The sequence below is a fragment of the Mastigoproctus giganteus genome, chromosome 1 (assembly GCF_048544385.1).
Source record: "Mastigoproctus giganteus isolate SK-2022 chromosome 1, ASM4854438v1, whole genome shotgun sequence".
Lineage (NCBI taxonomy): Eukaryota > Metazoa > Arthropoda > Arachnida > Uropygi > Thelyphonidae > Mastigoproctus > Mastigoproctus giganteus.
Genome location: NC_143575.1, coordinates 277,827,149 through 277,853,282, shown reverse-complemented (window position 1 = coordinate 277,853,282; position 26,134 = coordinate 277,827,149). Strand labels below are relative to the sequence as shown.

Below are 26,134 nucleotides of genomic sequence, written 5' to 3'. Positions count from 1 at the left end.
ACAAAGCCTCTGACGCTGTGCGTCATAGCTCGCTAATAGAGATTCTGAAGATCTACAAAGTCAATCTGACAGCGACAAACTTCCTAGGAACAACTAGGGAGAAATGGAGTACTGCCATCATGGTCAAGAACATTGCAAGCAGACCGATCCCCATCAGGAGAGGAATCTTTCAGGGAGATGAACAGGGAGATGAACTGAGCCCACTGTGGTTCTGTCTAGCACTCAACCAGCTATCCACCATTCTCAACAATGGCAAGTATTTATAGTATTGATTTATTGATTTGCTTTCTCAAAGAAGGAAGGAAAAACCTGTGCACACGCGCGCACGCTCTCTCTCTCTCTCTCTCTCTCTCTCTCTCTCTCTCTCTCTCTCTCTCTCTCTCTCTCTCTCTCTCTCTCCCCACCTGATGTACATGGATGACACCAAGCTCTATGCGGCAACCAAGAAGCAACTCTAGCAACTACTCCAGATCACTGAACAATTCAACAATGATATCAGGATGGAATTTGGTCTAGACAAATGTAAGGCCCACAGATTGCATCAGGGGAAATTAGTCGGCTAAAGCTACCAGCTGCAGACTGGGAAAAGAGATCGAATGCCATTACGGGGGGGGGATGAAGAAGAGACCTACAAATACCTAGGGATGATGCAGGCTCAGCAGTTACAGCACAAGGAAATCAAGGCCTGTCTGAACGAAAAATTACCATCAGAGACTCAGAAGCCTGCTCAAAGCAAAGCTGAACGAAGGGAACACAGTTAAAGCCATAAACACCTATGTAGTTCCAGTGCAAACATACTCCTTCGGATTATAGAACAGACCAACACCAAGCTGGAGGATATCATGAGAAAGACAAGGGAAATGACGACCAAAAGCCGCTAACACCACCCAAAGTCAGCTGTGGAGAGACCGACAATAGCTTGGAAAGAGGGAGGAAGGGGTCAATTAGACCTCATTGAGCAACAGAAAACAGCAATAGTTAACCTGAAGGATTCCAAAAAAAGAGCAGAATTCTACCAGGCCATAAGGAAGTCAGACAAGCGGCATACTCCACTCAACCTAAGAGTCCCCCCCTCCTGCCCAGACAACACAAACAAAGCTAGTAAGATGGACAAAGAAGACACTCCACAGCAGGCACTACAATAACTTTCATCAAGATCACATAGATAAAATTGTTTCCAATGCATAGCTCAAAAGCGGGACGCTCTTCCCCGAGACTGAAGGATTCATGCTCGCAACCCACGACCAGGTAATTGGCACCAGAAACTATAGAAAATACATTGCCAAGGAGCCCAGAGTGTCAGATGACCCATGACGATGATGCCACCTGGCCTCAGAAATGATTGAACACATCACCGCAGGATGCAAGGTGATCACCCATACTGAGTACACTTGTAGATACGACCTGGCAGCCAGGATAATACATCAGAAGCTAGTGAGGAAATACCAGTTGATCAAAGAAAGTGTACCCTACTACAAGTACGAACCCCAGGCAGTACCAGAGACCACAAACCCACGTACTGTATTGGGACTGCATCATAATAAATGACACAGTCCCAGTACAGTATGACTGTAATAGATAAGACAATTCTGCATAACAGACTGTACATAACCCTTGTTGACAAGAAGAAAAAGGCTATCCATCTGATTGACATAGTGGTACCCAACACTGGTAATCTGCAGAAAACCCATGGAGAAAAATTCAGGAAGTACGCGAAATTAAGACAGGAGATCAAAGAGATGTGGCATATGCAACAAGTAATGACCATCCCAATCATCGTGTCAACCACCAGTATGGTTCCAAAGAACCCTACATAACAGCCTAGCAGCAATAGGTCTCCCAGCATACACCTATAAGGAACTCCAGAAAGTCACAATCCCGAACACCTGTAGGATAGTCAGAAAGTTCCTCGACCAACAGAAACACCAGACATAATGACAACCACCCTGTGTACTTGGTAGCAATACTCGTCACGAGGTGGAAGGAACCCTAATCAGGGAGAAATAATATAAAGAGTAATAATAATAATCATAATAATAAGCTATAAGGAAGATAAACAAATGGCACACACCACTCAACTTCGACAAGGAGAGCCCACTTGGACAAATTGAAGAAATAAAGATAGAAAGATGGGTGAAGAAGGCACTCCATAGCAGAACTACAATGAGCCCCATCAACACTACACAGATAAGATGACTTCTAACAGGGATGGGATACACTTAAATAGAAAGGGTGCAAGAATATTTGCTGATGCTATCGAGGCAGTATTAGGTGGGTCGGAAAACTGCTAGCTTGGGGGGAGACAAAGACCAATAGATTGACAGTAGCCACTGGCAGAGGTGAAAGAGATTCTTGCACTGCTTCTATTAGAATGAGCAGAAGCCTGAAAAACAAGATGCATGATATTTCAGAGACTGCTGGGAGCCATTGCGGTACAAGTAAACACATGGGTTGTGTTAGGGTAGCTAAGAATAGAAACAGGTGCAGGTATACTTGCGTGTACACCAATGCTAGGAGTTTAGTAAATAAATTTGATGAATTTGAGGTATTGCTCAAAACATCAAAGGCAGATATTGTTGGGATATCAGAGACGTGGTGTCACACAGATATAAGGGATGCAGAACTGCAATTTGGAGAGTACAACGTCTACAGGAAGGATAGACAGGATAGGAAGGGGGGAGGAGTTATGCTATTAGTTAAGAAACACATAAAAACCAAGGAAGTGAAGCCAGTCGACATCGCTGGACAGTGCAGTGTTGAGTCAGTTTGGTGTGACATAAGCATTGGGAGATCAAAATTGAGAGTAGGAGTGTGCCATAGGCCTAATGACTCTGATGAGTATAATAAGAAACTGTACAGGGAAATAGAGTGGGCCAGTAAATCAGAGAGTCTTATAATGGGAGATTTTAATTTCCCACATATTGACTGGAATTTGGGGGCTGGTCACTCACACACTAGCAGGGCTTTTGTGGATTTATTGGATGATTGTTTTCTATATCAGCATGTTCGGGAGGCAACTAGAGGGAGTAATACTCTTGATTTGATTATCAGCAGTGATTCTTCATGCATTAAGAATCTGCAGATAAATGAACCACTAGGTGGCAGTGATCACAGTGTGCTGAAGTGGGATTTACTCAAAGAGGTAACTACCATTAGGGGTAAAGGGAAGGGTTATTGCTTCCGTAAAGGCGACTACGATGGACTGAGACAGTATTTAAATTCTATACAGTGGGACCAACTGATGATGTTACCAACAGCAAATTCAAAATGGGAAGCATTCAAAGAACTTATTTTGGAAGCTACTGCGCTTTACATACCAACTAAGAAATATTGTTCAAGGTTTAGGCCAAAATGGATGTCAGATGAACTAATGAGGCATATGGCAGAGAAGAAAAATGCATGGGATACTTACAAATTAACACACGACACAGAAGCCTATGATAGATACAAGTTGATTTGCAACCAAGTTACAAAGGAGGTTAGGCATGCTAAGGCAGATTACGAGAAATCCTTGGCAAGGGATGCAAAGAAAAACAGCAAAGAGTTCTTTACTTATGTAAACTCTAGAAGGAAGGGGATGAATCAGATTGGTCCACTTGATATTGATGGGTCAACTGTTGATCCTGCTCAGGTAGCTAACAAACTAAATGAATATTTTGAATCGACATTCACACATGAGGAGTTATTCAGCGAGGGGAATGCCAGAGGTGTATTCAACTCTAGCAGTAAGCTACAGAATCTTGAAATAACTGGGAGTAAAGTGGAGGAGAAACTGTTGAAGATAAACACAAGAAAGGCACCTGGGGTGGATGGGATCTATCCAGTTATATTAAAGGAGGCAGCAAAGGAAGTAAGCAAACCCCTAGCCATAATTATGAGAGCTTCCTTGGACTCAGGGGAGGTACCCATAGACTGGAAATGTGCAAATGTGCAAATGTGACCCCAATTCACAAAGGAGGATGAAAGGCTGACACAAGTAATTATAGACCTGTGAGCTTAACTTCTGTTCCAAGAAAATTAATGGAGGCACTGGTTAAAGAAGCACTGCAGGATCATTTAGACAAGACTTCAGTTATAGCTCGGACACAGCATGGTTTTGTTAAGGGGAAGTCTTGCCTGACCAATTTGATTGGATACTATGATGCAGTCACAAAAGAACTGGATGCAGGGAATAGCTTTGATATTATATACTTGGATCTTAGAAAGGCTTTTGATACTGTTGCACATGGAAGACTGCTACACAAATTGGAGCAGTGTGACATTGGAGGCAAATTGCTGCTATGGATAAAGGGGTGGTTGAGGGGCAGAAGACAGAGAGTGGTAATCAATGGACACTGCTCATCGTGGACTAATGTTATTAGTGGAGTCCCTCAGGGCTCAGTGTTGGTTCCATTATTGGTTTCTGTATTTATAAATGATATTGATGATGGTATATCAAGCTTAATGTCCAAGTTTGCAGACGATACAAAGGTTGGCAGGGTTGTCAAGGACACTACTGACACTATGCTGCTGCAACAGGATCTGGAAAGGTTGAGCAGATGGGTTGAGAGGTGGCAAATGAAGTTTAACATTGACAAATGTAAAGTACTACACATGGGAAACAGCAACCCCAGAGCAACGTATCAACTCTGTGGTACTACACTGACAGTGGTAGAGAATGAAAGGGACTTGGGGGTGGTTGTGCAGGCAGATATGAAGTTCTCTGAGCAGTGCAGACGGGCTGCAAGAGTAGCTCACGGAGTATTGTCAATGATATACAGGAATTTTTCCAGCAGGGATAAGGAAGTGATTATTCCCTTGTATAAGGCAATGGTCAGGTCACACCTAGAGTACTGTTTACAGGTCTGGAGGCCTCATTTCAAGAAGGATGTAGAGCTGCTGGAACGAGTACAGAGAAGGGCAACAAGATTAGTGAATGGAACAAAGGGGTGCTCTTACGAAGAAAGGCTTAAGTTTTGCAAATTACAGTGTCTGGAGACTAGGCACCAGCGAGGTGATCTGATAGAGGTGTATAAAGCCTTGAATGGTTTGAGCATGCTGAATGCTGATGGGATTCTTCCTCTAGCTCAGAATAATCACCTGAGAGGGCATAAATTCAAATTGAGGAAAGACAGATGTAGGATAGATGTGTGGAAATTTGCCTTTAGCCAGCGGGTGGTTGGTTGGTGGAACAGACTTCCATCCCTTGTAGTGGAGGTTGATAGCCTAAATAAGTTTAAGGCTCAGCTGGACAGGTATTTTGATCGAACAGAGGGGTGAAGTGGAAGTGGGTTTTTTTTTTTTTTTTTTTTGGCTGATGCTGCATAAGCTTGCTTTCTTGCATCAAATGCCTCTACTAATGCTAATGCTAATGCATGGTTTGCAAATGGGAGGCTCTTTCCCAAGACCAAACAATTCGTGCTCACTATCCAAGTTCAGGTAATCTGCACAAGGAACTAAAGTAAATACACAGACAAAGACTCCAGAGTAATAGATGACACATGTTGATGATTACATGGCCCCAGAAGCACCCCCAGGATATCACTGTGGGATGTAGCACGTGATCACCCTGACAGAGTATTCTCCACACAACCAGTTTGCCAGGATAATACAGCAGAAGCTAGTGCAAAAATACCAGTTGATCAAATGAAGTGTATTAGAGACTCCTACTCACAAACTATACTGGGACCATGCCATAATAACAGATAAGATGATCCTGCACAACAGACCAGACATAACCCTCATTTACAAGAAGGAAATGGCTACCTACCTGATGGACAGAGCAGTGCCCAATACCAGCAACCTCCAGAAAAAAAGATCAGAAAGTACACAGACTTAAGAGAGAAGTCAAAGATGTGACATATGGAACAAGTAATGACCATCCCAATCACCATGTCAATCATTGGCACAGTGCCTCCATAACAACTTAGGAACAGCAATAGGCCTCCTAGAGAGCACTTGCGTGGAACTTCAGTAAGCTGTGATCCCGAACACCTGTAAGATAGAGTTCCTCAACAAACAGTAATAATAATAATAGTAACCAGACACAACCAACTAATCCATGCACTTGGTACCAGTAAATGTCATGGGGCAGAAAAAATCCCATAAAGGAAAAAAAATTTAATAATAATAACCCATCAAGAGAAGAAAGAGATAATAATAATAATAAATGCAATGAAACCAGCCAACTGCTGCCCTCATTGAACCTAATGAATTTTGTTTGCTGATTTACAACGCATTATATCTCTTTACATTAAGACATTTAAATAAAGTTGCTGTTCTTTATCAAGTTGTTTGTCGCATGTGTTTTTGCTTTGTTTAAATAATGTAAATCCTGTTTGAACACACTGTTGTTGTTTGATGACATATTGGCATCTAAACCATAATGCACCAAGTCGATGATTGAAAACACTAACTTATATAGTTTACTGTTATCAAGTGAGCTAATGAATAAACCATGACAGCAGAGATGCTTTGTCCAGAGAGAGCAAAGAGTCTCTACTATATGCTAAATAAATTCTAAGATAAATATTTGAAATTTTTCATATATGTACTTCTTCCACTATCCACGGGAGTCTTTTCTTTGCATGTCTATCAAAGTTCCTTTTTGCATGTTCAAGATCTTTATTGACTCTTGTCCAATTTACTCTGATATAACCCTGATGTTGAGCAATCTGAAATAAGAAAGAATTTTTAATCTTTTTTTTTTTTTTATATAACTTCTAACATCTAAACATATTCTCATATTTGCCAACTTTCAGAAAACAAAAACCCATAATTTTTTAATACAGATTAGCTTTCTGCTTTACAAAATGTGCATTTTAATGAGAATTATATATGCATTAGTCTATGATGGGCCTAATCATCAGATTGCATTTATTATACTGTTAGCAAAATTTAAAAACAATCAGAAATACTAATAATTTCATTGCTGCTACTTGCCTGCAGTATTTAATATTAATAAAATCAAATCTGTTGGGAAACTGATATATTATAGCTTCTCCAAACTGGAATGATTGGTTACTATAAGGTAGTCACAGAGGAACTGAATGCAAACAATAATTTTGACTTCATATATTTCAGTACAAAGAAGAGCAATGTAGTGTGGCATTGGAGGCAAGTTACTGCTATGGATAAAGGGATGGTTGAATGTCAGGTGAGAGAGTGGTTATTAATTGCCACTTCTCTTCATGGCTAAGGATGCTTCATTTTGGGTAGTAATAATCCCAGAATTACACACCGTTTTGGTGGAAACAAACTCAAGGTAGTAAAAAATGAAAGCAATCAAACTGTAACTGTACAGTTTGATATAAGTTCAGTGAGAAATAAAGACATGCTTTAAGGACAACTCACAGGTACTGTAAATGATATACAGGAATTTTTCCAGTTTGAATAAAGGATTAGACAAATGATGAGAAGGGATGGGCAAATGGAGTGCGTAGGTTTTTTTCCCTGGATGATGCTATATAAGCTTGCTTCCTTGCATCATTTTGGAACCACTAATACTAACTGTTCCAAAGCGATATTAAAGGGAATAAAGCTAAATGCATACAAAATGCATACATAAAAACAAACAAAATGACGAGCCAGAGAGAGAGATCCAGTTACATGATTCAAAAATTGGATGACAAACCAGAGTTCCTGAATAGTATTTTGTTCTCAGACTAGGTGATCTTCTTCAGACAGCTCTGTTATTTGACGCAACTGCCAAATATGGAATCACAAAATCCGCACAATGCTGAAGAGCATGTTCAAGATACACTTGAGGTTCACATCTGGTGTAGCTTGATGCAAAATTGCATTATCAGGTCATTTTTCTTTGCTGAACAAACAGTCAATAAAAATATCTATCTAGCCATGCTAGAAAATTTTGTGCTTCCACAGATCTATGACATGGGGAATGATAAGCTGAATTATGAATTTTCTTTCAACATGGAACTCCTGCACTACACAAAAACTGTGTGCAAGGCTTTGCATGTTAGATTCCTTGTCTGATGGACTGGATGAAACTGGGAAAATGGGTGACCCCAAAGACTCCTGATCTCTGGCCTATTGACTTCTTATAAGGCCACGTGAAAAATACTACCTGCAGTGAAAAGAGACTGGATATTCACTTATTAAAAAGAAGCCACTGTAAGAGCAACTGAAAGTGTTACACCTGAGATTTTTGACCAGATATGGACAGAAATTGAATACTGATATGATGGGTAACATACTCTTAACAGTGGATATGTTTAAGTGATGTAATACTATTATAAACCTTTTGAAAAGAATCAACTTTTTTTTCAAATTTGCTTACAAAATCACTATTCATTTACATAAAAAAACCATTTTATTAGTATTAGTAGTGAAAAAATTATGCAAGTAAGCAGACTTATATAGCATCAGTCAAAATACATAAATAAATTAAAAAAAAAAGCACCATGTGTACTCTGTATGCCCAAAAGATGTTTAATTTTATGTGAAAACATCCTTTGATGGGTAATTTACTTACAATGGGTTTGACAGCTAAAATATGATATGTGCACTTGAGATTATAGAGTTGGAAATCTATTTCAATCTAACTTCTGTAGATTGTAATTTTCACGAAATACGTATGAAGGAAGGTTGTTCAAGAAAACGGCAGTTGAATGAATAAATGAGGAAGATGAAAAGTTGGTTCTGTGGGTTTGAAGTTGGATAGTAAATGGATGTTGGCTGGTGGCGGCACGTGTTCGGACTGTTTTGAAAGAGAGAGCGGGAATTATAGCATTAGCATTAGTAGAGGCATATGATGCAAGAAAGCAAGCTTATTCAGCATCAGCCAAAAAAAAAAAAAAAAAACACCACTCCCATTTCACCGCTCCGTTCGTTCGAAATACCTGTCCAGTTGAGCTTTAAATTTGTTTAGGCTATCAACTTCAACAACAAATGATGGAAGTCGGTTCCACCAACCAACCACCCGCTGGCCAAAGGCAAATTTCCGCACATCTATCCGACATCCATCCTTCCTCAATTTGAATTTATGCCCTCTGAGGTGATTATTCTGAGCAAGAGGAAGAATCCCATTGGCATTGAGCATGCCCAAACCATTCAAAGCCTTATACACCTCTATCAGATCACCTCGCCGGTGCCTAGTCTCCAGACTCTGTAATTTGCAAAACTTAAGCCTTTCTTCGTAAGAGCAACCCTTTGTTCCATTCACTAATCTTGTTGCCCTTCTCTGTACCCGTTCCAGCAGCTCTACATTCTTCTTGAAATGAGGCTTCCAGACCTGTATACCATACTCAAGATGTGGCCTAACCATTGCCTTATACAAGGGAATAATCACCTCCTTATCCCTGCTAGAAAAATTCCTGTATATCATTGACAAGACACCATGAGCTACTCTTGCAGCTCGTCTGCACTGCTCAGAGAACTTCATATCTGCCTGCACAATTACCCCCAGGTCCTTTTCATTCTCCACCACTGTCAGTGTAGTACTGCTGAGTTGATACGTTGCTCTGGGGTTACTGTTTCCCATATGTAGTACTTTATATTTGTCAATGTTAAACTTCATTTGCCACCTCTCAGCCTATCTGTTCAACATTTCCAGATCCTGTTGCAGCAGCATAGCGTCAGTAGTGTCCTTAACAACCCTGCCATCCTTTGTATCATCTGCAAACTTGGACATTAAACTTGATATACCATCATCAATATCATTCATAAACACCGAAAACAACAACGGACCCAACACTGAACCCTGAGGAACTCCACTAATAACATTAGTCCACGTTGAGCAGTGTCCATTGATTACCACTCTCTGTCTTCTACCACTCAACTATCCCCTTATCCATAGCAGCAATTTGCCTCCAATGCCACACTGCTCCAATTTGTGCAGCAGTCTTCCATGTGCAACAGTATCAAAAGCCTTTCTAAGATCCAAATATATAATATCAAAGTTATTCCCTGCATCCAGTTCTTTTGTGACTACATCATAGTATCCAATCAAATTGGTCAGGCGAGACCTGCCCTTAACAAAACCATGCTGCGTCTGAGCTATAACTGAATTCTTGTCTAGATGATCCTGCAGTGCTTCTTTAACCAGTGTCTCCATTAATTTTCCTGGAACAGAAGTTAAACTAACAGGTCTATAATTACTTGTATTAGCCTTTGATCCTCCTTTGTGAATTGGGGTTACATTTGCACATCTCCAGTCTTTGGGTACCTCCCCTGAGTCCAAAGAAGCTCTCATAATTATGGCTAGGGGTTTGCTTACTTCCTTTGCTGCCTCCTTTAATATAACTGGATAGATCCCATCCACCCCAAGTGCCTTTTTTATGTTTATCCGCAACAATCTCTCCTCCACTTTCCTCTCAGTTATTACAAAATCATCTAGCTCACTGCCAATGTCTACTTTACCTACGTCATTCTCCTTCCTGAATAACTCCTCATGCGTGAATGTAGATGAAAAATACTCGTTTAGATTGTTAGCCACCTGAGCAGGATCCTCAACTGTTGAACCATCAATATCCAGTGGACCAATCTGATTCATCCCTTTCCTTTTTGAGTTTAAATAGGTAAAGAACTCTTTTCTGTTTTTCTTTGCATCCTTTGCCAAAGATTTTTCGTAGTCTGCCTTTGCCTAATCTCCTTTGTGACTTGGTTACAGACCAACTTATATCTATCATAGGCTTCCATGTCGCCCATTAATTTGTATGTATTCCATGCATTTTTCTTCTCTGCCACATGTCTCATTAGTTCATCTGAAAACCATTTAGGAATAAATCTTGAACAATATTTCTTAGTTGGTATGTAAAGCCTGGTAGCTTCCAAGATTAGTTCCTTGAATGCTTCCCATTTTGAGTTTGCTGTTGGTAACATCATCAGTTGGTCCCACTGTATAGAATTTAAATTCTGTCTCAGACCATCATAGTCGCCTTTACGAAAACAAAAACCCTTCCCTTTACCTCTGATGGTAGTAACCTCCTTGAGTAAATCCCACTGCAACACACTGTGATCACTGCCACCTAGTGGTTCATTTATCTGCAGATTCTTAATGCATGAAGAATCACTACTGATAATCAGATCAAGAGTATTGCTCCCTCTTGTTGCCTCAAGAACATGCTGATGTAGAAAACAATCATCCAATAAATCCACGAAAGCCTGGCTAGTGTGTGAGTGACCAACTCACAAATTCCAGTCAATATCTGGGAAATTAAAATCCCCCCTTATAAGACTCTCTGATTTACTGGCCCACTCCATTTCCCTGTACAATATCTTATTATACTCATCAGAGTCATTAGGCCTATAGCACACTCCTACTCTCAATTTTGATTTCCCTATGCTTATGTCACACCAAACTGACTCGACACTGCCCTGTCCATCGATGTCGACTGGCTTCACTTCCTTGGATTTTATGAGTTTCTTTACTAATAGCATAACCCCTCCTCCCCTCCTGTTCTGTCTATCCTTTCTATACACATTGTATTCCCCAAATTCCAGTTCCGCATTCCTTATATCTGTGTGACACCATGTCTCTGATATCCCAACAATATCTGCCTTTGATGTTTAGTGCAATACCTCAAATTCATCAAATCTATTTACCAAACTCCTAGCATTGGTGTACACGCAAGTACGCATACACCTGTTTCTATTCTTAGCTACCCTAACACAACCCATGTGTTTACTTGTACCACAATGACTCCCAGCAGTCTCTGAAATATCCTGCATCTTGTTTTTCAGGCTTCTGCTCATTTCAATAGAAGCAGTGCAAGAATCACTTCCACCTATGCCAGTGGCTACTGTTAATCTATTAGTCCTTGTATCCCCCACAACTAGCAGTTGTCCGACACACCTAACACTGCCTCGACAGCATCAGCAAAAATTCTTGCACACTTTCTATTTAAGTGTATCCCATCCCTGTAGAAGCAGTCTCTCCTGTTAACAAGTACAGACCAGGCTGAAAAAAATTCTACCCCTTGAGCCTTGCACAATCCCTCCAGGGCCGAATTGATCGACAAGGCTCTCATCATATACTCCCTCCTATCGTGTCTGGGCAGTATTGCTGACACTTTCAAATCCAACCCTAATTCACGGCTTTTTTTCAACAGTGACCTGTACTTGCTAAGTAATTCCGCCGGTCTCCTACTTATAGAAGCCAATTCAGAAGAACAGTGCCCATGGAAGTATCTGTATAAGAGGCATGCAGCAGAAACAGTACGTCTATGAGACAGTGAGTGGAGAGACCATTAGAGATGAATCATTAATTAACCTAACTGCCCTCTTCCGAATGGAATCAAGAAGCCTGAGAGAGGTTTTGGGGGCACCACCCCAGATGTGGGAACAATATTCCATGGCAGGGCGGATTTGCAGTTTATACAGAGTGAGCAGCTGTTTGGAAGAAAAGTAACGCCGAGAGCAAAAGAGAAAACCAAGTTTTTTACATGCAGAGGAAGCAATATTTGTAATGTGCTTGTGCCAAGAGAGATTAGAAGTCAGGGTAATCCCCAAAAGAGATATATCATTTTGCCTAGAAATTGGAGTGTCACTAAAGATAAGTAGGAGCAGAAGAATCCTTTTTGCAAGATATAAGACAAGACTGAGTTTTAGAAGGGTTGAAATCAACTAAGTTGTCTTTGCCCCACTGGAGAATTACCTGAAGATCGGCATTTAAGGAGTTGGTATCAGATTTTCGAGAAGTTGAAGCTGATTGAGCAGGACAAGGTTTCTCAAAATGGAAAGTGGAATGCAATGTGCTATAATTGGCAAAACTATGGATAGGATTTCCAGTCAATGGAAGAAGGTCATTAATATACAAGAGGAAAAGAGTGGGGGAAAGAACTGAACCATGGGGGACACCGGCATTAGTGGAGAAGTTAGAAGACAGAGAGCCATCTACCATCACCCTCAGTGAGCGATCAGAGAGAAAACTGGATAACCAATTACTAAATACAGTTGGCAAACCATAAGATGGAAGCTTGTTTAGAAGACCTTTAAGCCAAACACGGTCGAAAGCCTTTGAGATGTCAAGAGCCACTACTTGTGTTTCACCCAATCTTTCCATTGAATTAGTCAATAAATGGGTAACATAAGCCAGAATATCACCAGTGGATCGACACTGACGGAATCCATACTGGCGATCATTGATCAGACGGAAGGTTTCTAGGTAGGTTAAGAGTTGGCGGTTAATTGATTTCTCCATTACTTTAGAAAGAGTAGAAGTAATTGCAATGGGACGATAATTGGATGGGAGGGATTTGTCATCCTTTTTAGGAACTGGCTGAATATGAGCAAATTTCCAAGCAAAAGGAAAAACACCTTTGGAATAAGAAAGTGAAAAAAGCGGCAAAGAATAGGAGTAAGTTCAGGAGCACAGTTGGAGAAATAGGTGAGAACAAGTGGAGAAATACCATCAGGACCTGTAGCTTTCTTAGCATCAAGATTCATCAAAATCCTTCTGATATCCTTTTGACGGAAGACCACAGGAGGCATTGAATGGAGTGTGTTGGGAATGGTGGGAGGTGTTTTACCAAGATCATTAATACATAAGCTGGAAGAAAAATGTGATGCTAGCAGGTCAGCTTTATCCTTGGCTGAAGTGACAACAGAACCATCTGGTTTGGACAGAGGTGGGAGCAGAGATGGGCAAAAGTTGCGGCCAATAGCTTTGGCAAGAGGCCAAAATGCTAGGCTACCATTAGGGCAAGAAGCACGTTTTCTACTCTTAGCCTGTTCAAACTCTAGTTTGGACTGATTAATAACTGCTTTACAATTGTTGTGAGCTTTGGTGTAGGCAGAAAATAAAACTGAAGAATTAGAAACAAGCCAATTAGGATATGCAACATTCTTCTCTTGAACAGCCTTAGCACATTTATTGGAAGACCAAGGTTATATATATACCCTTGGTTTTCCAATAAAGGGACGAGATTTTAAAGTGGAGTGTGGGATAAAGGATTCCATTCCTGCAAGAGTAATTTCACTGACACGATCTGAGCAAACGTTGACATCAGAAGTTTTGAAACAGTAATCCTACCAAGGAAAAGAAGAAAAGAAGTCTCGCAGGTCATCCCATTTTGCATTCTTGTAATGCCAAAAAATAAACACGAGGTTGGGAATAGCCTTGAGATAAAGGTTCCATAGGAGAAGAGACAATCACCAAGTTGTGATCTGAAGTGGCTAAAGGACCTCTCATTTCGACCGTGTACTTAGGGTTGTTTGTGAGAAAAAGATCAAGCGTATTGGCCGTATGATTAGGATTGTCCGGTATTCTTGTAGGTAAGTGAACAATCTGTGCTAGGTCATTAGTAATTGCAAAAGCCTCAGCATCTCGACCTGCTGGGTCGGTGTGACTAGAAAACGGAAGCCAGCTGGAGTTGTGAACATTAAAATCACCAAGGAAAATTACCTCACTGTTAGGAAAGTTCGACTGGAGAAAGTCAAGTTGCAAAGAGAGGAAGTCAAAGAGCTCCAAGTGATTAGTGGAGTTGGGAGAACGGTAGAGACAACAGATGAATTTGACACAATGAGGTAGAGAGATTTTAAGCCAGAGAAGATCAAAGAGAGGAGATTCCAAATTGCCAAGTCTCTGACAGGGAATATCAGAACGGACATATGCACAAGTACCACCTTTGAGGCGAAAGGAATCATACAGCGAATAATTTGGGCATCTGAGATGAGCGGTAGTTGAATCAACCGATAACTGAGATTCTGTCAGAAAAAGTACATGGGGTTTGGCAGACTGCAAGTGGAAATGGACATCGTTGAGATTAGAATTGAGACCACGTATATTTGTGAAATGAATTAGGAAGTGCTTGGGAGGTTTAGATCTTTTCGCAGATAAGCTTGCTCTATTAGTTTGACAATTCATAGTGTATTCAATAGTAAGAAAAACACATGGTGTATGAAGTAATGAAATTTTTGAATATGGCGTACTCGTGGTAAGAATATACCCAGAACCTTGACATAACGTGGCCTCGACAATGCTCCCCGCATACACACTACTCGGACTCCCTCCAGTCACTATTTGGCAGAGTAGAATTAGCAAGATTATACACTAGCTGATCCGGAAGCCTCCTAGAGAGTTACCAATAGGTTCGGTCCGGTGTACTAACTAGCGGCCGGCCTGCGAACAGCGTTTTAGAGCTGTACCCTCGAAATGTAAGGAATATTGGATCTCGCCACGACGTTCATCATAACCTCAAAAGTCATCAATCATACTGCATGATTGAAGATATAGGGAAGGGTTGACCGGAACTTAGCTCTAGAGACTAAACATGGGATCCACCACTTCAAACCTCCAATAAGTAAAGTGGTGGTATTTCACCGGTTGATGAGATTCATCTACCACCTAGTACTGCCTGGTAACATAGAGGGGTGGCTTTCCTCCATGTGGTGTGGGCGTTACACCTCGACACCTGCTTATGTTGGTTCAAACCTGGGTGGTGACCCAGCATGTACTTGTGCATGGAGGTTATACCCAGGAGGGGTATATTTACAGGAACATTTATAATTAGGCCCAAAATTTCATATTGGCTGAAACTGTCTCAGTCTTCTAATTTGCAAGGGCATATGAGAAGAAATAAGCCGCTGGGTCACTAACTGCATTTTTTCGTTCTCTTTGTTTTTGAACTTTATTGTCGACATGGGAGTGGCTTTGAAACTTTTATTCTTGCATAATTCTCTCGATTTTGCTCAGCTGGAGTTTTAGCCATCTTCGAAATAATCTTATAGGTACAGGTTGTTAACTGAAATAACATTTGGCATTTTTAAAAATCAATAGTGAGGAAAATCCATTTGTAGAATAGTATGACATCAAAACCAAAAACTACTGCAAGAAGTGATCGTTGTTTGTTGAAGGGATTGTTTTATTGTTGTGTTCTTAAATCAAAACCATTTAAATTTTTAAACAATTTAACAAAACAGCTATTAAAATCTAACAGCTAGAACCAAAATTATGAACAATGTAACATTTTATGCTCATGTCCTCTACTTATTTATTCTACTTAGAAGGCTGATATTGATCAAAATCTTGAGAATTAAATTTCATTAAACTCTGCATTTTTTCCCATTCTCTACATTTTTGAACTCGTTCTTTTGTCAACATGAGAAGCTTTTTCGGTGGCTATGAAACTTTCATTCTTGCATAACATTACTACCTGCTACTTACTCTATCAAATCATCGTTAGTGACTGAGAAGGAAGTGATGTCATTTGCATTGTTTCCCTAAGAAAATTTCATTACCAATTGGCTTTGTTTCAGTCCTTGATCCTTGTGGTTGTCACAGACATTCTCTCAAATATGCCAGATAAGCTGCACTTGCTATCTAGGAGTCTAAAACGCTGATGGAACTGATATTCGGGTGACATTCAAGTCAAGTGGACCCAATTTCGTTGAAGTCCGGCATTTAATTTACTTAATCCACTTAAAACCACACTTCAACCATTTCTCCTTGCAGCTGCATAGTTTCCAAACACTGCTTGTTGAACTCAGGTTTTTTATGATAAAAGTACCCTTTAGTGTCATGGATTAATCTCATTTCTCTTCTTTGAACATGTTACAAAAAAAAAAAACAAAAAAAACCTTAAATTGAAGCTTTCCAATGTGTATTAAATTTTTTTTTTTTTTTTTTATGAAAACCCCAAACTGGTCCTTGAGGTTGTCATAAACATTCTCTCAGATAGGCCTGACAAGCCGTACTTGGTACCTGGGAGTATAAAATGCTGATGGATCTGATATTCGGGTGAAACTCAAGTCAAGTGGTCCCAATTTCGGTGAAATCCGGACAGTCTGTGACAGCAAAATCCTCTCCTTGCACTTTCACGATGGTGGGACTGTTAGTAATCCTGGGTATAACCTCCATTCACAAGTACATGGTGGGTGAACCAACCCAGGTGTGAACCAACGTAAGCAGGGATCGAGGTGTGGCACCCACACACACATGGAGGAATGGCACCCTTCTATGTTACCAGGCAGTACTAGGTGGTAGATGAATCTCATCAACCGGTAAAATACCACCACTTGGCTTATTGGAGGTTTGAAGTGGTGGAACCCATGTTTAGTCTCCAGAGATAAGTTCCGGTCAACCCTTCCCCATCTCTTCCATCATGCAGTATGACTGATGACTTTTCAGGTTATGATGAACATCATGGCGAAATTAATCTTCCTTACATTTCGAGGGTACAGCTCTAAAACGGTGTTCGCAGGCCAGCCGCTAGTTAGTACACCAAACTGAACCTATTGGTAACTCTTTAGAAGGCTTCTCGATCAGCTAGTGTATAATCTTGCTAATTCTACTCTGCCAAATAGTGACTGGAGGGAGTCCGAGTAGTGTGTATGCGGGGAGCATTGTCGAGGCCACGTTATATCAAGGTTCTGGGTATATTCTTACCATGTGTAAGCCATATCCAAAAATTTCATTACTTCATACAGCATGTTCTCCCCACTTTTTCTTACTATTGAATACACCATAAATAGTCAAACTAATAGAGTAAGCTAATCTGCGAAAAGATCTAAACCTCCTAAACGCTTACTGGTTCATTTCCCAAATATACGTGATCTCAATTCTAATCTCAACAATTTCCATTTCCCCTTGCAGTCTGCCAAACCCCATGTACTTTTTCTGACAGAATCTCAGTTTTCCGTTGATTTAGCTACTGCTCATCTCAGTTGCCAAAGTTATTCATTATATGATTCCTTTCGCCTCAAAGGTGGTACTTGTGCATATGCCCATTCTGATATTCCCTCAGAGACTTGGTAATTTGGAATTTCCTCTTTTCAATCTTCTCTAAGAGTAGAAAACTTGCTTCTTGCCCTATTGGTAGCCGAGCATTCCGGTCTTTTGCCAATGCTATTGGCTGCAACTTTTGCCCATCTCTGCTCCCACCTCTGTCAAAACCAGATGGTTCTGTTTACACTTCAGCCAAGGATAAAGCTGACCTGCTAGCATCCAATTTTTCTTCCAACTCATGTATTAATGATCTTGGTAAAACACCTTCCACCATTCCCAACACACTCCATTCAATGTCTCCTGTGGTCTTCCAGAAAAAGGATGTCAGAAGGATTTTGACGAATCTTGATGCTAAGAAAGCTCCAGTTCCTGATGGTATTTCTCCACTTGTTCTCAAAATCTGTGCTCCTGAACTTACTCCTGTTCTTTGCCGCCTTTTTTCACTTTCTTATTCCAAAGGTATTTTTCCTTCTGCTTGTAAATTTGCTCATATCCAGCCAGTTCTTGAAAAGGGTGACAAATCCCTCCCATCCAATTATTGTCCCATTGCAATTTCTTGTACTCTTTCTAAAGTAATGGAGAAATCAATTAACCACCAACTCTTAAACTACCTAGAAACCTTCCATCTCATCAACGTTCGCCAGTACAGATTCCTTCAGTGTCGATCCACTGGTGATATTCTGGCTTATGTTACCAATTTATGGAAACATTCAATGGAAAAGTTCGGTGAAACACAAGCAGTTGCTCTTGACATCTCAAAGTCTTTCAATCGTGTGTGGCATAAAGGTCTTCTAAACAAGCTTCCATCTTACGGTTTGCCGACTGTTTTTTGTAATTGGTTATTCAGTTTTCTCTCTGATCACTCACTGAGGAGGGTGATGGTAGATGGCTCCCTGTCTTGTAACTTCTACACTAATGCTGATGTCCCCCAAGGTTCAGTTATTTCCCCCACTCTTTTCCTCTTGTATTAATGACCTTCTTCCATTGACTGGAAATCCTATCCATAGTTTTGCCGATGATAGCACATCGCATTCCACTTTCCATTTTGAGAAACCTTGCCTTGCTCAATCAGCTTCAACTTTTGGAATATCCACTACCAATTCCTTAAATGCCGATCTCCAGGTAATTCTCCAGTGGGGCAAGACAACTTAGTTGATTTCAATCCTTCTAAAACTCAGTCTTGTCTTATATCTGGCAAAAAGGATTCTTCTGCTCCTATGCTTACCTTTGGTGACACTGATTTTAGGCAAAATGATATATCTCTTTTGGGGATTACCCTGTCTTATAATCTCTCTTGCCACAAGCACATTAGAAATATTGCTTCCTCTGCATCTAAAAAACTTGGTTTTCTCTTTCGCTCTCGGCGTTACTTTTCTTCCAAACAGCTGTTCACTCTGTACAAATCACAAATCCGCACTACCATGGAATATTGTTCCTACATCTTTGCCCACAAAACCTCTCTCAGGCTTCTAGATTCCATTGAGAAGAGGGCAGTTAGGTTAATTAATGACTCCTCTCTAATAGTCTCTCCACTCTCTGTCTCATAGATGTACTATTTCTGCTGCATGCCTTTTCTTCAGATACTTCCATGGGCACAGTTCCTCTGAATTGGCTTCTATAATTCCTGCTCTCTCTTTCAAAACAGTTCGAACATGTGCTGCCACCAGCCAACATCCAACTTCAAACTCACAGAACCAACTTTTCATCTTCCTCATTTATTCATTCAACTACCATTTTCTGGAACAGCCTACCTTCATACGTATTTCCTGAAAATTACAGTCTACAGAAGTTCAAGTCCAATGTCAACAAATATCTTCTTTCGTCTTCACAACCTCCAACCTAAGCATGGTACTAAGTACTATAAGTTCTAATACCTTTTGTATTTGGGATTTTCATAAAAAGAAAAAACTTGATTGATTTTGTGTTACCAGTCTATGTGTATGTTACCAGTCTTCCTGCTTTGGATCACTTCATGTATATATGTACATAGAAAAGTGACTATAGGTGTTCTTGTTCATGAGAAGTTGTTTTTCGTCTCCTCTGGGAAGAGGTCCTATTCTAGCTATTATTGACTTCTGTCCTCATAGTTAGTGCAACTGTAGAGGATATGATCTCATATTTCTTCTTCTCTATAGGAATACTGTCCTCTACCAGTCCCAGAGAATACAACTTCTTGTTGAATGGCCCATGAATTGTTATTATGTAGGTCAAATTGAGGCCTGGAGCAAACCACAAGTGTTATTTAGTTGTCAGAACATCCACTTGGAGTATGAATCTGTATGTTGTTCTTCCTAACCTGTTCTGCCAGATTTCTGTAAGTTTTTTCATAATTTCTCTTTTCTCCATCTCTGGATCTCTCATGAGGTTTCCTGTTATTCCTAGGAAGCTTGCTGGTATCTGTCTCCTCAGGCAGTAAAGAAATCCTGTACATAGCATTAGCATTAGTTGAGGCATATGATGCAAGAAAGTAAGCTTATACAGCATCAGCCAAAAAAAAAAAAAAAAAACTTCCCATTTTGCCCATCGGGTTACTCCAAATGTTTGTCTAGTTCAGCCATGTTGCTGCATTGGAAGTGATCCAATGCAGCAACAATACATATAGGTGACTGCTGCATTCAAGGGTAAGTTACCTGTTATGACTTGGAGGGCACTGATTAAACTTGTCCTACAGGCTCTTGATATTGCCAAAAGTATATTTGGAGGGACCCCAACTTTTTCCTTATAATTACCCTGCCTGTTTGCTGGTATTATATGTTGGCTCCATAAGTTACCACTGCAAGAAAACCTGACCTGATTTGTATAGGGCTACCAGTGCCTTTTCCCCTGATTCTTCAGCCAAACTGGTTACTTTCCTGATCATACCTATAAATTTTCCTATTTTTGATTTGATACAGAGAATGTGTAGATGAAAAGTAAACTTGCTGTCCACTATGATACCTAGGTATTTCCAGTGTTTGGTGTGGCTGATTGGATTATTACCTAATTTGATACTGGAGTTCCTGTTTTCGCTAAGTTTCCCTTTCATTATGATGGCAATGGTCTTGCTGGGATGCTGGGAGATATTTTAAGCTTGTTTGTTGAAGCCAATGTTGGTAGTTGTTGCAGAAACTCGTTCGATTTTCTTTCTAATTGGAGGCATGACTGGGCACCCACCAGAAGAACATCATCAACAAAGGCCACTGTTTGCATTAGATCCAATTCTTTTGTTAGAAATTAATCAAGAACCATTGACCAACAAAAAGAGTCCAGCACTGAGCCTTGAGGCCTCCCTTTGTAATGATTTTTGTTGTTACTGAGACTCCTCTGTCCTGGAAGTAGCTTCTTAAGAGTTTGTTAGGAACCTGGAGGCGTCTGAACATTCTGAGGATGCTTTCCCACCAGAGTTTGTTGAAAGTGCCCTCAAAGTCAATTGTGATGGCTAACAAATAGTTGTACTGGGCAGATTGGACAGAAACAATGATTTTGTGAATGGCATCCTCTGTACAGGAGTTTGCCTTAAATCCATATTGAAAGAGTGAAGAAAGCTGCGCTCCTTAGTAATAGTTTTCTAATCAGTGTAATATCAGCCTTTCCAGTATCTTTGCCATTATAGCTAGTAGAGAAATAGGTCTATAGGATTTTGCCTCTGCTAAGGGTTTGTCTAGGCTTTTCAAGAGTAATTTTAAAGCTGCCTGCTTCCACTGTTGAGGAAAGCAGCCTTCTGTCACGCAAGAGTTAAAAAAGGTTCAGTATTGGTTGTGGGTTATGTAGATGGTGGAGAGGATAAAATGTTTTAGCACCTAATCACATTTTGAGATCCTTGAAATCAGTGTTGTGTATCTTCTGATTTTTTTCCAGCAAAATGAGCCAGATATGGTAGATAAGCGTTATATCAATGAATTTGTTGACTAGTTTGATTTGAGTTTGTTTGTTTTTGTTTGGTTTTTTTTTTAGGAGCATTAGCAACTAAGGCCATATTGCTCCGGGGATATGTGGTGGTCATTCCCTGACCTTTCCGCATCCTCCATATTTGGTGGTCATGGGCTCGAACCTCGGTCTAATCAAGAAGCGTGTGCTACGCACTGCTGCTCCTGCCCACCCGGCTACGAAGGCACCTTGATTTGAGTATTGCTAATTTTGATGGGAGACACTCAAAAGACACTGAGGTTTTCTTTTATTAAAATTACTTGGGTTTTCTCAAGAGATATGTTTAGCTTATGCATAGTTGACCAATTTTGGATCTGTATGAGAGCATCGGCACTGATAGCAGATTCTTCTGGTTAATAGGTATATTTGAGATATTTTGAAGGTAGTGGATGACAGGCATAATGTCTTATTTGGTCTGGTGTATATGGATAACTAGGCTTTTATTGCCATAATTGGTATTCTGTTGGCAATAACAGCTTTCAGGTAGATGGTGCATTTTGAGTTGTGTATGGAGTGGAATGGTTGTTTGCCTTGCAGTTTGTGCAGATAGGAGGCACTCATAGGAGAGGCCACAGGAGAAGGTAATCTGTTAGCAAGTTCTAGCAGGGATAAGGAGGTGATTATTCCCTTGTATAAGGCAATGGTTAGGCCACATCTTGAGTACTGTATACAGGTCTGGAGGCCTCATTTCAGGAAGGATGTGGAGCTGCTGGAACGGGTACAGAGAAGGGCAACAAGATTAGTGAATGGAACAAAGGGTTGCTCTTACGAAGAAAGGCTTAAGTTTTGCAAATTACAGAGTCTGGAGACTAGGCACCGGCGAGGTGATCTGATAGAGGTGTATAAGGCTTTGAATGGTTTGAGCATGCTCAATGCCAATGGGATTCTTCATCTTGCTCAGAATAATCAGCTCAGAGGGCACAAATTCAAATTGAGGAAGGACGGATGTCGGATAGATGTGCAGAAATTTGCCTTTGGCCAGCGGGTGGTTGGTTGGTGGAACCGACTTCCATCACTTGTTGTTGAAGTTGATAGCCTAAACAAATTTAAGGCTCAACTGGACAGGTATTTCGAACGAACGGAGGGGTGAAATGGGAGTGGTGTGTGTTTTTTTTTTTTTTTTTTTGGCTGATGCTGAATAAGCTTGCTTTCTTGCATCATATGCCTCTACTAATGCTAATGCTAATGCTAAAAAAGTATGTGTTGTGTGCCCAAACTTGAGAGTGAAAGCACTTGGGAACTGGGAAATGTAGTAGTAGTAGTGGTGGTGGTGGTGGTGGCATGTGATGCAAGAAAGCAAGTGTATGAGCTTATGCAGCACCAGCCAAAAAAAAAAAAAAAATCACACCATTCCCTACAAATGCCTGTCCAGTTCCTCCTTAAATTTATTTAACCTATCAACTTCCACAACGACAATTGGAAGTTTGTTCCAGCAATTAACCACCCGCTTGCTAAAGTCAAATTTCCGCACATCTATTCTACATCTGTCTTTTCTTAATTTGAATTTATACCCCTTTAGGTTCATAATCTGAACAAGTGGAAGCATCCTATCAGAATTCAGCGTGCTCAACCCATTCAAGGCCTTAAACACCTCAATCAGATCACCCCGCAGGTGTCTAGTCTCCAGTCACTGCAATTTGCAGAACTTAAGCCTCTCTTGGTAAGAGGATCCCTTCATTCCCCTCACCAATCTTGTAGCCCTTCTCTGTACACGCTCAAGCAAATCTACATCCTTCCTAAAATGAGGCCTCCAGACCTGTACGCAGTAATCAAGGCATGGCCTGGCCATTGCCTTATAAAGAGGGACAATCACTTCCTTTTCCCTGCTAGCAAAATTCCTATATATCATTGACAAAACCCATGACCTGCCCTGGCAGCCTGTCTGCATTGCTCAGAAAACTTCATATCTGACTGTACAATTACTCCCAGGTCTTTTTTTCATTTTATACCACCTTAAGTGTAGTATCACACAGTTGATACGTTTCTCTGGGTGCAGTACTTTGCATTTGTCAAGGTTAAACTTCAGTTGCCACTTCTTAGCCCATCTGCCCAAATTTTCTAGATCCTGTTGCAGTAGCGCACTGCCATTACTGTCATTAACAGCCCTGCGAACCTTTGTATCATCTGCAAATTTCAACACTAAGCCTGATATACCTTCCTCAATATCATTGATAAATATACAAAACAACAGTGGACCCAACACCGAACCCTGTGGGACTCAACTAATAACATTAGTCCATGAAGAGCAGCACCCATTGATTACCAACCTCTGTCTTCTCCCACTCAACCATCCTTTTATCCATTGTAGCAACTTACCCTTAATACCATTCTGCTCCAATTTGTACAATAGTCTTCCATGTGCAACAGTGTCAAAAGCTTTCCTGAAATCCAAATATATGATATCAAAATTATTTTTTGCGTCCGGTTCCTTTATAACCACATCATAATATCCTATCAAATTTGTCAGACAAGACTTTCCCTTAACAAACCCATGCTGTGTCTGAATTATTGCTGCAGTCTTGTCTAGATGATCCTGCAATGCAACTTTAACCAGTGACTCCATTATTTTACCGGGAACAGAAGTTAAACTAACTGGTCTGTAATTACTCGTGTTACTCTTCGATCCCCCTTTGTGAAGTGGGGATACATTTGCACATCTCCAGTCCGTGGGGACCTCCCCTGAGTCTAAGGATGCTCCCATAATTATGGCTAAGTGTTTACTTAGTTGCTTTGCCACTTCCTTTAATATAACTGGATAGATCCCTGCCACCCCAGGTGCCTTTCTTATGTTTAACTTCAACAATTTCTCCTCCACTTTGCTCTCAGTTATTACAAAATCATTAAGCACCCTGCTATAATTTGATAACCTTCTGCCATTTTCAAATCTTAATAACTCCTCATGTGTGAATGTAGATGCAAAATACTCAATCAGTTGGTTTACAATCTGAGCAGGATCATCAACAGTCGAACCATTGATATCAAGTGGACCAATCAGATTCATCCCCTTCTTTTTAGAGTTTATATAAGTAAAGAAATCCTTGCTGTTTTTCTTAGCATCTTTTGCCAAGGATTTCTCGTAATCTGCCTTCCCATGCCTAACCTCCTTTGTGACCTGATTACAGACCAGCTTATATCTGCCTTAGGCTTCTGAGTGGCTTGATAATTTATATGCATCCCATGCATTTTTCTTCTCTGTCATGAGTCTCATTAGTTCATTTGATAACCATTTAGGCCTAAACCTTAAACAATATTTCTTAATAGGTATGTAGCTTTTAGTAGCTTCCACGATTAATTCTTTGAATGCTTCCCACTTAGAATTTACTGTTGGTAACATCGTCAGTTGATCCCACTGTACAGAATTTAAAAACTGTCTGAGACCACTATACTCACCTTTACGGAAGCAAAAACCCTTTCCTTAACTCCTGATGGTAATTATATCTTTAAGTAAATCCCACATCCGTACACTATGATCACTGCCACCTAGTGGTTCCTTTATCTGCAAATTCTTAATACACGAATGATCACTGCTGATAACCAGATCAAGAGTATTACCTTCTCTGGTTGCCTCTCGAACATGCTGCTGCAGAAAACAATCATCCAATAAATCCACAAAAGTCTTTCTAATGTGTAAGTGACCAACCCACAAGTTCCAGTCAATATCTGGGAAGTTAAAATCCCCCATTATAAGACATTCTGATTTACTAACCCACTCTATTTCTCTGTACAATGTTCAATGTACTCATTCGAGTCATTAGGCCTATATTACACTCCTACTCTTATTTTTGCTTTCACAGTGCTTATGTCACACCAATCTGACTCAACAGTGCACTGTTCATCTATATCAACTGGATGCACTTCTTTTGATTTTATGTTTTTCTTAATTAACAGCACGACACCTCCTCCCTTCCTATCCTTTCTGTACATATTGTACTCCCTAAATTCCAATTCTGCATTCCTAATATCAGTGTGACACCACGTTTCTGATATCCCAACAATATCTGCCTTTGATGTCTTGACCAACACTTCAAATTCATCAAATTTATTTACTATACTTTTAGCATTGGTATACATGCAAGCATACATGCACCTATTCCTAGTTACCCTGACACATCCCATATACCCACCTGTTTCACGATGACTGCCATCATTCCCTGAAACCCCCAGCACCCTCGTTCCAGGTCGCTACTTATTCTAATAGAAGTAGTGCAAGAATCACCTTCACCTCTGCCTGCGGCTACTTTTAACCTTTTAGTGTTTGAAACCCCCCAAGCTAGCAGTTTTCCAGACCCACCTAACACTGCCTCGATAGCATCAGCAAATATTCTTGCACCCTTTGTATTTAAGTGTATTCCATTCCTGTAGAAGCAGTCTCTCCTGTTAACAAGCACAGACCACGCTGAAAAAAATTCTACCTCTTGAGCCTTGCACATTCCCTCCAGGGCCAAATTGATTGACAAGGCTCTCATCATGTACTCCCTCCTATCGTGTCTGGGCAGAATTGCAGTCACTTTCAAATTTAATGTTCCTGGTATCTGTGCAACAACCATCCTATATAGAGCCTAG

General features: G+C 40.4%; 1 protein-coding gene across 2 annotated transcripts in view; it reads right to left on the bottom strand.

The window, feature by feature from the left end:
- Nucleotides 1-26,134, bottom strand: part of LOC150092024 (FUN14 domain-containing protein 1) — a 97,765-nt gene that overhangs the window by 7,641 nt on the left and 63,990 nt on the right. For both annotated transcript variants that reach the window (XM_090377833.1, XM_090377824.1), the window contains one exon: nt 6,534-6,653. In XM_090377833.1, coding sequence (XP_090233959.1) covers nt 6,534-6,653 — 120 coding nt within the window. The remainder of the gene's footprint in view (nt 1-6,533; nt 6,654-26,134) is intronic.